The following is a 17,578-nucleotide window of genomic DNA, read 5'->3' as shown; positions in this document are numbered from 1 at the left end:
GATTATCAATAACAGACTATCTCCGGCTGACCACATCAGCGAGAAGGTACGGAACATGTATACACTGCTTGCAAATATGAGAATAGCATTCACATACATAAATGAAGACATGCTAAGGATAATAACATCATTCATTAGACCAACCCTGGAGTATGCATCAGTAGTCTGGAATCCTCATCTCAAAAAACACATAGAGAAGGGAAAGAAGTTGTATGCGGCTTTCATGGATTTGGAGAAAGCATATGACAGGGTGGATAGACAAGGATTGTGGAAAGTGTTAAGAATATATGGAGTAGATGGGAAGTTGTTGAATGCTGTGAAGAGTATGTACGATGGTGCGAAGGCTGCAGTGCGTGTGGATGGTGAACTAAGTGAATTTTTCTCTTTGAAAGTTGGTTTGAAACAAGGATGTGTCATGTCTCCATGGTTGTTCAATCTGTACATGGATGGGGTAATAAAAGAGGTACAAGGTAGGGTAGTGGATGTTGGAGTGGCCCTGGTGAGAGAGGATAGTGTTTGGAAACTCCCTGTACTGTTGTTTGCAGATGATACTGTGTTGTTGAGTGAAGACGAAGGGGAGCTGCAAGGCTTGGTGGATGAGTTTGAGAGAGTGTGTAAGAAACGGAACCTAAAGGTGAATGTAGGGAAGAGTAAAGTGATGGTCTTTGAGAGAGGTGAAGTTAGTGAATGTACAGCAAGGTTAGATGGTGAGGAATTGGAAAATGTGAGTACGTTTAAGTATTGGGTAGTGTGATGAGTAAGGATGGAGGTTTGGAGTGTAAAGTGCTTGAAAGGGTACAGCAGGGAAGAAAGGTTGCTGGTTCCTTGAAAGCAGTGATAAGAAACAGGGAAGTGAGCATAGAAGTGAAAAAGTTACTACATGACAGTATTGTGATACCAACTCTAACGTACGGAAGTGAAGCTTGGACATTGTTGGAAGGACACAAGTCAAGAGTGAGAGCAGTGGAAATGAGTTATTTAAGAGGAGCCTGTGGAGTCACGTGGAGAGACAGGCTGACGAATGAGGATATAAAGGAGCGTTGTGGTGTGGATGTGGATGTGATAGGAAGCGTTATGAGGAACACACTGAGGTGGTTTGGCCATGTGGAGAGGATGGAGGGCGAAAGACTGACGAAGAGAGTGTATGTGAGTGAGGTGGAGGGGGGAAGAGGGAGGGGGAGGCCAAGGATGAGATGGAGGGATGGGGTGGAGAGGTATATGAGAGAGGGGGGTGTGAGTTGGGAGCAGGGCAGTGAAATGGCGGGGGACAGGGCGACTTGGAGGCGATTTGTTTGTGGCCACCCCAAACGGGATTGAGGCGTCTGGCAATAGAATAGAATAGAAAACAAGATTGAAAAAGTTCAAAGGGCCGCTACAAGATGGATACCAAGCTTAAAGATTGAAAAAGTTCAAAGGGCCGCTACAAGATGGATACCAAGCTTAAGGGACCTAAGCTACGAAGAAAGACCAAATAAACTGAATCTACCAACACTACAGGAGAGAAGGAAAAGAGGTGACATGATAATGCTATATAAATGCATATCAGGGAAGGAGAAAATAGATATAAATGATTACTTAACATATGGGGAAGCATCAGCAAGAGGACATTGCAAAAAACTGCATAAGAAGAGAGGTGATAAAGACGTAAGAAAATTCAGTTCCCCAAACAGAGCAATTGATCAGTGGAATGCGCTACCGAATGAAATAGTGTGTGCCAAAACAATTCACAAATTTAAGGATATGTGCAATAAATATGGTTTAAGACACGGGACAGTACGAGCTTGACTCATTCCTGTAAAAATACAATTAGGTAAGAATAATTAGGTAAGAACACACACACTCCCCTAAGAGACCTGTACTTGTAAAACACACACACACACACACACACACACACCTAAGAGACCTGTGCTTGTAAAACACACACACACACACACACACACACACTCAGGCATCGCTCCTAACCTTGAGTAGTTTCAGGAATTTTGTCTGTTCTGTCTCCTAGGGTCTTTCTTTAAATTTAAAATAATGAAAGTTGGTAGACTACCAAAAATGTAAAGATTTGTTGGCAATAGTATACATGAATGTTTGTGGCTTATTCGGTAACAGCTGTTTAGGTACTTTACCGGTACGTTAAAGATGGCCGAAAATGTAAACAATGAGGGAATGGAATTTCAAGGATTTGATGCTAATACTAATGTCATGGACCTGGTGAAAACATTAATTATGAGGATTAGTGAACTCGAAAAAAAAAGTAGAGAATCTAGTGATAAAGGATGTGTCAGGAAATACGGAAACCACCATACAGAGTCTAATCCAGTCCAACGAAACAGCCAATGAAGAGATTAAGAATTTGAAGAGGGAAAATGTTGAACTGAGGAGGAAACTTGAAGAGAGTACTAATAAAACGGAGAAGGTGAGTAATGTACTAGAAGAACACAAGGCAAAGTGGGCACACGTAGAAGAAGAACAGAAAGAAGTGGTCAGCTTAAGAGAGATCATCCAGGAAGAAAGGGAAATGAACAAGAAAGAAATGGAAGAAAATGTAGTGAAAATACTGAAGAAAAAAGAGAAAATAGTGAGAGAAACTGTAGAAAGGAACAGATGTGTGGTAGTATTTGGAAACAGGGAAGAGGAAGAAAAGGTTAGGTTCGCAAGACTCGAGAGAGACACGAACATGGTGAGAGGAATATTAGGCAAGATTGACCCCGAAGGAGACAAGTGGGTAAAAGAAATTGAGGAAGTAGGGAGGATAGGGCCTTATAAGAAAGGGCAAACAAGACCAATGAGAGTCAAGTTTACATCAGAAAGTGTAATAAATGAGATACTTAAAGTGACCTGGAAATTAAGCAAAGAGGCGGGGATGGAAAATATTATAATAAGAAAAGATCTGAATGAAGAAGAAAGAGAAGTTTTAAAATCATTAAAGGAAGAAGTAAAGGAAAAAAATGATAAGAGGACAGAGGAAGAACGTAATACTTTTTTTTGGAGAGTATTGGATATGAAAGTAAGGAAATGGTATTTAAGGAAATAGAAGTGAAGGAAACTAGGGGGGATGGTTGTGAAAGATCAGAAGTTGAGGAAGTGGTACGGACAGAGAGTAGGAGAGAAGAGGGTATTAATAATGTCAAAAATAATTTGAAGGTGATATATACTAATGTTGATGGTTTCATATCGACAAGGATCGAAATTAATGATTTCTTGAGAGAACATGAACCTGATGTCATGTGCTTTGTAGAGACCAAATTAAGAGAAGATATTGATGTTCATTTGGGAGACGGTAAATACAAACTGTGGAGAAAAGACAGAAAAGAAAAAAAGGGAGGAGGAGTGATGATAGCAGTGAAGAACAACATAAATGTAGATACTGTGGAAATGGGAGAAGACAGGGCTGAAGTGATATATATGAAATTAGAAACTGGAGAGAATGTTAAGAGAGATATGGCGGTAGTGTATGTTCCCCCAAAGACGAGAGCATGGAAGGATGACGAATACCATGAGATGTTGTCAGATATGGCTAGCTACTTGCAAAAAATAATTGAGAAAAGCAATAATATAATTTTGGTGGGTGACTTTAATTGTAAAGAGGTGAACTGGGAGGAATGGTACTCGGGAGGCGGCGAGGATTCGTGGGGTACTATGTTATTAAATATAATAATGAATAATGTGATGACGCAGTGGGTCAAAGAAGAGACACGGTTTCGAGGTGAGGACACACCAGCAAGGTTAGATTTACTGTTCACCAAAGAACCCTATGTAATAGAATCATTGGAATATCTCTGTCCTTTGGGAAAAAGTGATCAAATGGTCATTGAGTTCCAGATGTTAATAGGAAACGCTGAGCCAAGAGACGAGCTTCATAGACAGGGAAGATACAACTTTGGCAAAGCAAATTTTACAGGATTGAGAAACTTTTTTGAAAATGCGGATTGGAGAAAATTCAGAGAAACAAGAGAGATACAGAAGAAGTGGGATATCTTTCTAGACCTCTATAATTTGGGAGTGGAAAAATTTGTACCAAGAGTAAGAGGGAAAGAAAACAGGAAAAAGGAGTGGTTTAATAGAAGGTGTATGACAGACAAAAAAGAGAGAGATAAGGCGTGGAACAATTGGAGAAAGAGAGGTAACGACAGAACAAAGGAAGAATATAAAAGAACAAGAAACGAATACACAAGAATACGTAGGGAAGAAGAAAGGAATTTTGAAAAAGGTATAATTGACAAATGCAAGGATGAACCCAAACTGTTTTATAGATTTGTTAATGGCAAACTGAAACAAAAGGAAGGAATCACCAAGCTGAAAGTAGATGGAGAGGTCTTTAAGGATGCGGCAATGCAAGCAGAAATAATGAACAAAAGTTTCCAGTCAGTTTTCACTAAAGAAAAGGAGCTTGTGGAAGGGGAGGGAGTGATTAGAAATGTTCCGGTGATGAAAGATATAAAAGTGGAGGTGCAGGAAGTGTATAAATTACTGGAAACTCAAGATGTAAGGAAAGCCCCAGGACCTGATGGAATTTCTAATTGGGTACTGAAGGAATGCAGAGAACAACTGGCGGATAAAATTCACAGCTTAATTGTATGCTCACTGGAAGAGGGGAAAGTGCCAAAAGAATGGAAGAGGGCAAATGTGGTACCAATTTACAAGGGAGGAAACAGGGAAGAACCCCTGAATTATAGACCAGTGTCTCTAACCAGCATGGTCGCAAAATTGTGTGAGAGAATCCTGAAAGACAGATGGATAAAATATCTGGAAGAGATGAATATTTTGGCTGAATGTCAGTTTGGATTCAGATGTGGAAGGTCATGTGTTTCAAACTTGTTGAGCTTTTACTCAAGAGCGATTGATGTGGTACAGGAGAGAGATGGTTGGGTGGATTGTGTGTACTTAGACTTAGAGAAGGCCTTTGACAAGGTACCTCATAAGAGACTAATGTGGAAACTAGAATATATAGGAGGACTAAAGGGGAAACTTCTGGAATGGATGAGAGACTTTTTGAGAGACAGACAAATGAGGACAGTAATAAAGGAAAAGATGTCTGGATGGAGGGAAGTAACAAGTGGAGTCCCTCAAGGCTCAGTGTTGGCGCCAGTAATGTTCCTGATTTATGTAAATGATATGGTAGATGGAGTGAACAGTTATGCGAGTCTGTTTGCTGATGATGTAAAGATCTTGAGGAAGGTAGAGGTTGAGGAGGATTGTAAAATACTGCAGGAGGATTTGGATAGGATACACAATTGGAGCCGGACGTGGGAAATGAAATTTAATGTAAAGAAATGTAAAATATTGGAAATGGGTAAAAGTACCAGGAGACCATCACTGAATTATTTTTTGGGTAATGAATTAATCACAAAAAGGAGAGAAGAGAAAGATTTGGGAGTGCTGGTCCAAGATAGTTTGTCACCAGAAAAGCACATTAACAAGATAGTTGGAGAGACTTATAAGCTCTTGACTAACATAAGAGTAGCATTTCATTATATGGATGAGGAAATGATGAAAAAATTGATAGTGGCCATGATCCGCCCCAGGTTAGAATATGCAGCGTTAGTGTGGTCCCCACACAAAAAGAAAGATATAAAGAAGATTGAGAGAATACAAAGAACAGCAACCAAGATGGTCCCCAGTCTGACAGACCTGTCTTACGGAGAGAGGCTGGAATAACTGGATTTGCCTTCGTTAGAGGAAAGGAGAAAGAGGGGAGACATGATTGCGGTGTTCAGGACCATGGTGGGAGTAGATAAAATTGACAAAGAAGATCTGTTTGTATGGGATAAGAGAGCAACAAGAGGACATGGAATGAAATTGAAAAAGTCAAGCTGCTTGAAGGATATCAAGAAATATAGCTTTCCTTACAGAAGTATAGACTTATGGAATAGCCTGGACAAAGAGATCGTCCAGTCTAAAAACTTAAACGAGTTTAAAGTTAAATTTGACTTATTGAGAAACAGCGACGGAAACCCACGAGCATAGTACATTCCGTGTATATCACAATTAGGTATATTCTTAAATATTTGGAACGACTTAGACAAAGAGGTGGTGCATGAGAAAAACATTCATGTGTGTAAAGGTAGACTTGATAAATGTGGATATGGAGATAGGACAACACGAGCATTGCTCAATTCCTGTATACTACAAATAGGTAAATACAAATAGGTAAATAGGTAAATACACACACAGTCTAAAAACTTAAACGAGTTTAAAGTTAAATTCGACTTATTGAGAAACAGCGACAGAAACCCACGAGCATAGTACATTCCGTGTATATCACAATTAGGTATATTCTTAAGTATTTGGAACGACTTTGACAAAGAGGTGGTGCATGAGAAAAACATTCATGTGTGTAAAGGTAGACATGATGAATGTGGATATGGAGACAGGACAACACGAGCAATGCTCAATTCCTGTATACTACAAATAGGTAAATACAAATAGGTAAATACACACACACACATAAGAGACCTGTGCTTGTAAAACACACACACACACACACACACACACACACACACACACACACACACACACACACACACAGTGACTAGAAGTGTAGTGATAAAAAATATATAAGTGGAAGTACAGGAAGTGTATAAATTACTGGAATCTCAAGATGTAAGGAAAGCCCCAGGACGAGATGGAATCTCTGATTGGGTACTGAAGGAATGCAGAAAACAACTGGTGGATAAGATTCACAGTTTCATTGTGTGTTCTCTGGAAGAGGGGAAAGTGCCTCAACAATGGAAGAGGGCAAATGTGGTACCAATTTACAAGGGAGGAAACAGGTTAGAACCCTTGAATTATAGACTAGTGTCCCTAACCAGCATGATCGCAAAATTGTTCAAAAAAATTCTGAAAGATAGATGGATAAAATATCTGGAAGAGATGAGTATTTCGGCTGATAGCCAGTTTGGATTTTGAAGTGGAAGGTCACGTGTTTCCAACTTGTTGAGTTTTTACTCAAGAGCGATTGACGTGCTACAGGAAAGAGATGGTTGGGTGGATTGTGTGTATTTAGATTTGGAGAAGACCTTTGACAAGGTATCCCATAAGAGACTAATGTGGAAACTAGAGTATATAGGAGGATTGAAGGGGAACCTCCTGGAATGAATGAGAGACTTTTTGGGAGACAGACAAATGAGGACAGTAAAAAAGGATAGGATGTCTGGATGGATGGAAGTAACAAGTGGAGTCCCACAGGGCTCGGTGTTGGCACCCGTAATGTACCTGATTTATGTAAATGATATGGTAGTTGGAGTGAACAGTTATGGAAGTCTGTTTGCTGATGATGCAAAGATCCTGAGGAAGGTGGAGGTTGAGGAGGATTGTAAAATGCTGCGGGAGGATTTGGATAGGATACACGATTGGAGCCGGATGTGGGAAATGAAATTTAATGCAAAGAAATGTAAAATATTGGAATAGGGTAAAAGTACCAAGAGCCCATTATTGAATTATTTGATGGGTAATGAACCAATCTCAAAAGTGAGAGAAGGGAAAGATTTAGGAGTGCTGGTCCAAGACAGTTTGTCACCTGAAAAACACATTAACAAGGCAGTTAGAGAGATTTATAAACTCCTGACTAATATAAGTGTAGCTTTACATTTTATGGATGAGGAGATGAAAAAATTGATAGTGGCCATGATTCGGCCCAGGTTAGAATATGCAGCAGTAGTGTGGTCCCCACACAAAAAGAAAGATATAAACAAGATTAAGAGATTACAAAGAACATCAACCGAGATGGTCCCCAATCTGGCAGATGTCGTACAGAGAGAGACTGGAAAAGCTCGATTTGCCTTCCTTAGAAGAAAGGAGAAAGAGAGGTGACATGATTGCAGTGTTCAGGATCATGGTGGGAGTAGATAAAATTGACAATGAAGATCTGTTTTTATGGGATAAGAGAGTAACAAGAGGACACGGAATGAAACTGAAGAAACCAAGTTGCTTGAAGGATATCAAGAATTATAGTTTTCCTTATAGATGTATAGACCTGTGGAATAGCCTGGACAAAGAGTTCGTCCAGTCTAAACTCTTAAACGAGTTTAAAGCTAAGTTTGACTTACTGAGAAACAGAGACGGGACCCCACGAGCGTAGCTCATTTCCTGTATATCACAACTAGGTAAATACGCACACACACATATATCTATAATTCGGGAGTGGAGAAATATTCCAAGGATAAGTGTGAAAGAAAACCAGGAAAAGAATTGGTTTAACAGAAGGTGCATGATAGCAAAAAAAAAGAAAGGGACATGGCATGGAACAAATGGAGAAAGAGAGGTAATAATAAATCAAGGGAAGAATATAAAAGAACTAGAATTGAATATACTAGAATACGCGGAGAGGAAGAGAGAAACTTTGAAAAAGGTATAATCGACAAATGTAGGGAAGAACCCAAATTGTTTTATAGATTTATTGATGGCAAATTGAAACATAAGGAAGGAATCACGCAACTGAAAGTAGAAGGAGAGGTCTGTAAAGACATGACAATACAAGCTGAAATAATGAACAAATGTTTTGAATCGGTTTTCACTAAAGAAATGGACTTTGTGGTGGGGGAGGGTGTGATTAGAAATGTGGTGATAAAAGAGATTAAAGTGGAAGTGAAGGAAGTGTATAAATTACTGGAAACTCAAGATGTAAGGAAAGCCCCAGGACCAGATGGAATCTCTACCTGGGTACTGAAAGAGTGCAGAGAACAACTGGCGGATTAGATTCACGATTTAATTGTGTGTTCATGGGAAGAATGGAAAGTGCCTCGGGAATGGAAGAGGGCCAATGTGGTACCAATTTATAAGGAAGGAAACAAGATAGAACTCCTGAATTATAGACCTGTGTCCCTGACCAGTGTAGTTGGAAAATTATGCGAGAGGATCCTGAAAGATAGATGGATAAAATATCTGGAGGAGACGAACTTACTGGCTGAGAGCCAGTTTGGATTCAGAAGTGGAAGGTCATATGTTTCCAACTTGTTGAACTTTTACTCAAGAGTGATTGACGTGTTACAGGAGAGAGACAGCTAGGTGGATTGTGTGTATCTGGATCTGGAGAAAGCCTTTGACAAGGTACCCCACAAGTGACTAATGTGGAAATTTGAACACATAGGAGGACTGAAGGGAAATGTCCTGGAGTGGATGTGTGACTTCTTGAGAGAGAGACAAATGAGGACAGTAATAAAGGACATGATGTCTGGATGGAGGGAAGTAACGAGTGGAGTCCCACAGTGCTCGGTGTTAGTGCTAGTAATGTTTCTGATTTATGTAAATGATATGGTAGCTGGAGTGAACAGTTACACAAGTCAGTTTGCTGATGATGCAAAGATCTTGAGGAGAGTAGAAGTCGAGGAAGACTGTAAAATGTTACAGGAAGACCTGAATAGGATCCAAGGTTGGAGCCAGATGTGGGAAATGAAATTTAATGCAAAACAATGTAAGATATTGGAAATGGGTAGGAGTATCAAGAGGCCATCACTGAATTATTTGTTGGGTAATGAACCAATCAATAAAGTAAGAGAAGAGACAGATTTTGGAGTGCTGGTCCAGGATAGTTTGTCACCGGAAAAACACATTAACATCATAGTTAGAGAGATGTACAGTCTCTTGACTAACATACGAGTGGCATTCCATTACATGGATGAGGAAATGATGAAAAAATTGATAATGGCCGTGATCCACCCCTGGTTGGAATATGCGGCAGTAGTGTTGTCCCCACACAAGAAGAAAGACACAAATAAGATTGAGAGAATACAAAGAACAGCAGCCAAGATGGTCACCAGCCTGGCAGAGATGTAAGCTGGACCTGCCTACACTAAAAGAAAGGAGAGAAAGGGGAGACATGATTGCAGTGTTCAGGGCCATGATGGGAATAGATAGAATTGATAAAAATGATCTGTTTGTATGGGATGAGAGAGTAACAAGAGGACATGGAATGAAACTGAGAAAGCCAAGTTGTTTGAAGGATATCAAGAAATATAGCTTTCCATATAGATGCATAGACCTGTGGAACAGCCTGGAGAAAGAGATCGTCCAGTCTAAAAACTTACACGAGTTCAAAGCAGAATTTGACTTAACGAGAAAAAGAGACGGGACCCCTCCAGCGTAGCTCATTTCCTGTATATCACAACTAGGTTAACACAACTAGATAAATACACACACACACACCTATAGTCTGTATTTTTCCAGTAATTTTTCTGTACAAATTTTGGATTTTATTCTGTAAAATAAAGAAATATTAAAACAGTCATAACAAGATTATGCTTGTATATATTTTAAAATAGTTTACTGCCCAGTACTTACAACACTTTTCCACATATAATCATACAATCACGTTCTTATAATTGAAACTTTTTGTTCTCTCTGAACAAAGTTTTGCAAGGTTAAAAATTGCTTATTCTTTTTCCATTTGATTCATTAATTTTTTTTCACCCACACATATTCAAGCAAGTTTAATAGGACTTATACATAATAATCTTTGAAGATTACCCTACCTACCCATATCATTATTTTTTGCAAATATCACACTTGTGCTTCCAGTAAACTTGAATTATTACATTTTTTCCCAAAATGTCCGAAGTTTTGGTGCTGTCCGAAGTTACGGTGTTTTACGGTATTGGCAGCACTCCAGGACATAAGACATTGAAGGAGTGTCTCTCCATTCTGGCCTGTACCAATGCTGGTGACTCTCATTGCCTACAGCCAGTCACAGTAGGTAAGAGCAAGCAACCCCGGTCACTCAGTGACATCGTGGCCAAACTTCGAATGGAATACCATGGGAACAAGTCTGCCTGGTTTACCTAGGATATCATACATAACTGGTTCCACCACAGCTTCGACCCTTCTGTGAGGCAGCACCAAAAAAGGTATGGCATCAGTCTGGACAACATGAAGGCAGTGCTGCTGTTAGACAGTGCACCAGCCCATCCTTCCTCTGCCAAACTCTGCAGCAAGAAGAGATGAATCAGGGCATTGTTCTTGCCAGCTGACACTACTGCCCTTATCCAGTGTATGGACCAGGGAATTTTGAAGAGGGCAAAGAAACACTACAGAAACCTTTACCTGCATTAGTGCCTCATTGTGACTAAGGATGGAACAGACCAGAAAGAATGTGAGGACACAAGAGGCAAGAAAACTCTGCACAGCTTCAGGAGAGGCACCATCAAAGTTGCCATTTTTGATTGGGCAGAGGCATGGAAGAAAGTGTCCCTTGCCACTCTCAAGAATGGGTGATGCAAACTCCTCAGAACACCCAAGACTCCAGCACCATTGTATGATTCTTAGGGGCTTGAGCCACTAAAGATGGCTGAAATGTTGGCAGTTGCAGGGCAGGGGAACCTTGGTGAGGAGGAGCTGCAAGAGTGGTTGAATGAGGATGTTGGTGTGCCTCGCTACTATCACCAGATGGAAGAGGAGATTGCTGCTGAACAACAAAAAGACAGGACACCACCAAAGGAGGAAGATGAAGAGGAGGAGGAGGAGGCTCCTGGACAGTCTCTGGCTACAGGCATTGATGCTGCAGTCATCATCCTGACAGTGAAAGACAAAGTTTTAGGGTCTCTGGCTCAACATTATGAGGTTATGCAGTTCATCAGGTTGGTGCCAATGTAGTTGTAGCAGCCAAGGAGGATCCTGACTAAGCTCTCACAGTTTTTGAAGTTTGTCCCTCTCCTGCTGACAAGAGACTCTATGCAGTCAGAGACCTTCAGTGTGCCTGAAGCATTAACATCCTCAGCCAGTCTCCACATAGCCTCCAGATCCAGCAGTACAACCTCCAGGACCCCAACTCCCAGCACCTCAGGACTCTCTGTACCAGATGTGACACCAGAGCCACAGGAATCCATCTTTGCTGACATTGATGATGAATGACAGGTAACTCAGTCTACAGCATATGAGAAGAGTGGGACTGTGAACAGTGTACATCTGTCTATACAGGTACAGTGTACAGTACGTGAGTTTCCTACCCTTTTAACTCCCAACCTGCTCCTCTCCTCTTGACTGCTCAGTTGTCTTAAAAGGCTCTTGTAATACTGTACTAGTCATGGGGAAGTGCTGTTACAAGGGTGTGAAATTATGGGTCAGATTAGTGTAAAATGGGTTTAGTTTTCATATTTAGCACTGGAATATGTTATTTTACTCATTTATTTTCCATTATGTGCTTGAAATCCCACTTCAGTGGAGGAGGGGACCATCGGATTTACGAGATTATTGACATTACTGGCTCAGGTCTCTCCTCATTTGATCCAGTATCGTGAGGTTCTGCTATATAAGGAAGTTTTGGTTTCTGAAAATAGGACGATGTATGCCACCCAAGCCCACCTGCTCACAGAAGCATAAGTCACATGAAACAACAGTATGGGTTGACTTGGTGCCAGGCACCAGCAGGACAACATAGATAACTTCAGCAACTCAGTGTCAGAGGCATTTCTTTGTCTCCTGAGAGGGACTGGCATAAAATAGGCAGCATGAGTAGTATACAAGAGCTGTTCAGAAAGTATCCAGCCTTAGGCTCTAAAAAAATAAATTGCTAACCTGTTGAGCTCGGACACTAATCACCCTCAAAGTAGGCCCCTTCTTCATAGCCCAGTGCTTTTTCCACTGCCTGAAACATTTTTCAAAGTTGGTTTTCAGTATCTCCTTCAGGTGCTTCGTCACATTCATCATGATTTCTCTCTGATGAACATTGCTCAAGACATGTTGGAGTGTGCAAATCGCGATCTAGACTTTATGAAGACTGTTATCACTGGAGATGAGACTTGGGCTTATAGGTACGACCCAGAAATCAAAGCACAGTCATCTCAGTGGAAGCATGCAGGGCTGCCTTGGCCAAGAAATGCACAACAGGTCTCCATTAAGGTGAAATGTGTTTGCATGTTGACAGTTGTTTTTGACTAATGTAGTGTTGTGCATCATCAATACGCACCAGAAGGTCAGACTGTCAACAAACATTATTGCCTTAACATTATCCGTCGTCCTATTGACGCAGTTCAGTGGAAGAGACCAGACCTTTGGAATATGGCACATTGGAAGCTGCACCATGACAGTGCCACTGCCCATTTATCTCGACTGGTTCAGAAATTTTTGGTCAAGCACAACATCCCACAGGTCAGGCAGGCTCCCTGTCCACCAGAATTGGCTCTGTGTGACTTTTGATTATTCCCCAAGCTCAAAACTCTACTGAATCATTCCCAGTTTGAGACAAGAGAAGAGATCATGATGAATGTGATGAAGCACCTGCAAGAGATACTGAATACCAACTGCCTGAAAAATGTTTCAGGCAGGGGAAAGAATGCTGAGCTATGTGTGTCAAGTCAGAAGGGGCCTACTTTGAGGGGGATTAATGCCCTAGCTCAACAGGGTAGCTATTTATTTGTTAGAGCCTAAGATCGGATACTTTCTGAACAGACCTTGTATATGTAAGATGTTTAATAAAATGTACAGAGTTGCCGTACTGGCATAACATAGATATAAGCAAAGCTAAAATCCTCACAAAATGGGTGAATGGGTGTAACTTATCCTGTAAGAAAAGAAAAGCCAAACCCCCAACAGAAATATTTTGTTGCTTTTGTTGTTGAGCAACCCTAGTCTGTCTTGCCAAGCAGACCCATCAACCATGGGCAAGCAGTCACCCCTCCAGGGCCAGGCCATACAATGAACCAATGATCCCATGCAGTAGACAATGCCTACCACAGTGAGACATGTGAAAGAATAATGTAGAGGTTTGGTTCCTGGGTGGAGACTACATTTGTATCTCTCCACCCAGTTAATCTGGGTAACATAGTAGGCTGTGCTCCATCTGTTACAGAAACGTGTATGCTTTTATATAAACAGAGTAGAGCAGCAGAAGCTCCCCAGAGGAGGAGAAACTTATGCTAAGTAGGAAGAAAGAAGTTGCTTTGCAGGGTATAAAACAGAAAGGGAGTCATAATATGGTGAGCCTTCTTACAGGCTTCCAAACAGAAGCATCGACAGAGACATTCCATAAATGGGTAGAAGGAACTGAAAGTTCTCAGTCAAGTAAAATCTTTTGGATGGTTTCATTTTCTTGCCACTGGAGTTGTTGCATCTATTGCCTAGTCAGTGGCTGAACTTAAATATTTCATATTGGTTGATAGTGGAAGTGTCTTATAAGTCTGCTTTCCTTGGTTGCTGAGACCACTGTGGTTAAGGGAGAGAGCCTTTTTTTAGTTTTGTAATAAATCAGAATAAAAGTTTCTTGATTCAAAGACAAATTTACTTCAACTTTGGTTTATTGGTTTGGTCTGTGATTCTCTGGTCTTTGGTTCATGAGAAGGTGTGGATGTCTGCAGTCTGTCAGTGAATGTTCTCAGACTCTTTGGATAGGGTTTTGATATGGCAAATGATGATAGATATTAAAGGTGCTGCGTGGTATAAATTTTGTATGCATGTTAACTGATATTTTTGTGCTTGTGACAGGTGGGACACTCAAGGTGATTTCACCACAACGCACCCACTACCAGCTGTCAAGGTCAAACTCTACACAGAATCTGCCTCCATGCTTTCTTTAGATGACAAGGAGTTGGGCAAGGTTGTCCTTCATCCCACACCTCTCTCATCCAAGGTCTGTTCATAACATCACTATAACAAATATAGATTAAGTGTAAAAATGAATAAGCTTATTCTTTGTGTTAAAGAAAGCAACTAAAAGTTGAGGGATGGTGGAGCTGAGAATCCTGTTATCTTCATATTGCTTACCAGTGTGTATATATATATATATATATATATATATAGTAATCCCTCCAATATCCAGACCCCCATATTCCGGACATCCCCAATAACCAGACATTTTCGTCCCGGGATCTGATATTCCCCAAATGGCCCCAAAACCGCAAAAAATTCAAAAAAAAAAAACGACTTTTTCCAGCCCGTAATTTGAAGTTGGTGCGCGCGGCACGAGCCAGCTGTGTTCTGGTGCGTTGTTCCACCAACGTCCACTAGAGCGCCCCTGCATCCTTCCCACTTACCGCCCGTCTCTTGTTGTGTGTGCACACTTATCGTCATGGCCACCCACGTGCTCGCTTTTGTGGTGGTGCCTTACCTGCTGTAGGCTCTCCTGCTGCTCTCGTGGCTCTCCTTCGTGTGTGCAATGATGGCCCCGTCGCCTGAGGAGAGGAAGAGAGTGGCTTTGACTCTGGAGAAGAAAAGGGAGATATTGGACAAGGTGGATGCGGGATGGTCTACCTCACGTATCCTCGTGAATTCAACCTGGCCCGATCTACTTTGTTTGATATCAAGAGATCCCTCAACAAACTCATGCAGTACATGGCTGACTTCTCGTCGAAAAGCAAACGCAACGTGGAGAAGAAGATGATGTATACTCCCAAGTATGCAGAAGTCAACCACTCCACGTTGATTTGGTATCAAGAGCAACGTGCTGCTGGTGTGATGGTGCATGGCATGGAGCTGAAGGCTGCTGCTGAGAAGTTCACAAGGCTTCACGACGCCCTAGACTTCAAGGCATCTGAAGGTTGGCTCTTCGCATTCAAGTTACAGCATGGCCTTACCAACCGTAAGTCTCATGGCGAAGCTTTGGACGCCAATGAGGATGGAGTAGACGAGTTTCGGCACAAGGTGAAGGGCTTGATCGACAGGAGGGCCTAACTCTCGGTCAAGTCTACAGCGCTGACGAAACTGGCTTATTCTATCGCTCTTTGCCTACAAACACTCTAGCCGAGGAGACGGAGAAGCGTGTACCTGGCCGCAAGCTCTGCAAGCAATGGATATCTGCTTTCTGTTGTGCCAATGCTAACGGCATGCACTGGCTCAAGCCCATTATTGTTGGCCGTACAAAGCAGCCTCAGTGTCTTCGTGGGGTGATGGATGTCCTTCCTGTCATCTGGTACCATTCCTTGAAGGCATGGTTCACAGCCCAGATGTTCAAAGACTGGTTCCACAGCCATTTCGTCAAGGAGGTCATCCATTACCAGACAGAGAAACTGGGAATCCCACGTGACCAGGTAAAGGCCCTGCTTCTCCTCGACAATGCACCTGCCTACCCGTGCGACAAGGAGTTGGTGACTGAGAATGGGCGCATTAGGTGCATGTTTCTGCCACCTAATGCTACTGCTCTCATCCAACCAATGGACCAAAGAGTGATCGTGGCAACGAAGCTGTACTGCCAGAAGTTCCTGGATGAGGTGATGGTTGTTCTTGAGGACGAGGACGAGCACAGGGAGGGACGGGACATGCGAGGCCAGTGGACTTTGGAATATATTCGCCGCTACAAGATCAAGTCTGCCATCTACAACTGGCCCAGTGCATGGAAGGAAATCCCTGTCATGACTCTAGAAAATGGTTGGTCTCGTCTGCTTCTCGTAACGGATGTGGAGCACGATTTCCTAGGTTTTGACGTGGATGACTTCCATGCATATCTACATGCGCTTGGGGACGATGTTGATGTGGACGAAATGCATGAGTGGTTGGATGACGATGAGGGCGATCCTGGGTATCAGACCATGTCAAATATCGAAATTGCATCTTTAGTTGCAGGTGTCAGTTCCCAGCTTGAAGATTCCGACGAGGACGGTGACGATGATGCGGACTCCTCTCAGCGTGACACTACTCCAGCCATCTCCAAGTTAAGCTTACTCCGGGAACACCTAGAGTTCGTTCTGGACTACCTGGAGCACCCGGACTGTGACAGGGAGATGGGGCCCTTGGGACTTGTGGAGGAAGTGCGCACTTTCAGGCAGCGCATCATTAATCGTCAAAATCGTCGTTCCTTGCGTCAGTCAACCATTGACAGCTTTTTCAGGCCCATAACCCCCGCTGTGCCCAGCCCTGGCTCCACTCCATTGCCTCCCCAAGACAGGCCCTGTTGCTCCAAACCACAGTCCAGCACATCAGGCACAGTGGAGTCACCACTCGACGTGAGTTTGAGCCTCTCTTCAGAGTCGTCTGCAGTGGGTACACCATCACCACGACCCAGCGACGCACCCCTAGGTCACCTGCATGTGCTACTCGCAGACTCTGACAGTGATTAGACGCCTAGAACTTTTCCACTAGACCACACGGGAATTTACAGTGTTGTGGAGTGGAAAAAAAAAAAGTGCATAGTGTTAAAGAATTTGAGTTCTGAGTGAAAAGACAAAGATTTAATGGACTGTCAATGTAACGTAAATTAACTAGAGTGTGTTTTGTTTAGAAAATGGTTTTATGAGTGGAAAGACTTGAAGTGCAGAGTGCAGCACTTATTAAGGTACAATGGAGCCAAAGTAAGACAAGAGTGTGCAGTGTTAAGAGAATGGAATTCTGAGTGCAGTTGACTAAGTTCTGTGCAAGACTTCATGAACAGTGTACTGCAAGTGCTTCAGGAACTCCTTCTTACTGTCAGAGTCTGAGAGGAGGCGGGTTATTCATCGAGATGGCCAGGGACTTGCTGTAAGTACCCAGAATATTTTATATTGCACTGTACTGTATTTTCCATACTTACCCCTAACACCTCATTTCACTCTTTTATGTCCCTTATTGGTGTGAATAGTGTCTTAGGTGCTATGCATGTGCAGTAGGGAGGTGTTTTTCTGAGTTGGACTTGATTAGGGTCCATAACTACCAGTCCAGGAGCCAGGGACTTGTTGTAAGTACC

The 17,578-nt window shown here is 42.1% G+C and overlaps 1 protein-coding gene across 1 annotated transcript in view; it reads left to right on the top strand.

Annotated features, from left to right (window-relative positions):
* The window catches only part of LOC145415682 (calcium-dependent secretion activator-like), a 603,137-nt gene that overhangs the window by 517,522 nt on the left and 68,037 nt on the right, over positions 1–17,578 (top strand). Inside the window, exon 12 of the mRNA XM_080284897.1 lies at positions 14,410–14,554. Within this exon, the coding sequence (XP_080141023.1) occupies positions 14,410–14,554 (145 nt within the window). The remainder of the gene's footprint in view (positions 1–14,409; positions 14,555–17,578) is intronic.

The sequence above is a fragment of the Coenobita brevimanus genome, chromosome 103 (genome assembly GCF_032717465.1).
Source record: "Coenobita brevimanus isolate Jiangsu-jjx chromosome 103, ASM3271746v2, whole genome shotgun sequence".
NCBI classification, from domain to species: domain Eukaryota; kingdom Metazoa; phylum Arthropoda; class Malacostraca; order Decapoda; family Coenobitidae; genus Coenobita; species Coenobita brevimanus.
The sequence above is the reverse complement of the archived record's forward strand: the minus strand, read 5'-3'. Positions and strand labels throughout refer to the sequence as shown.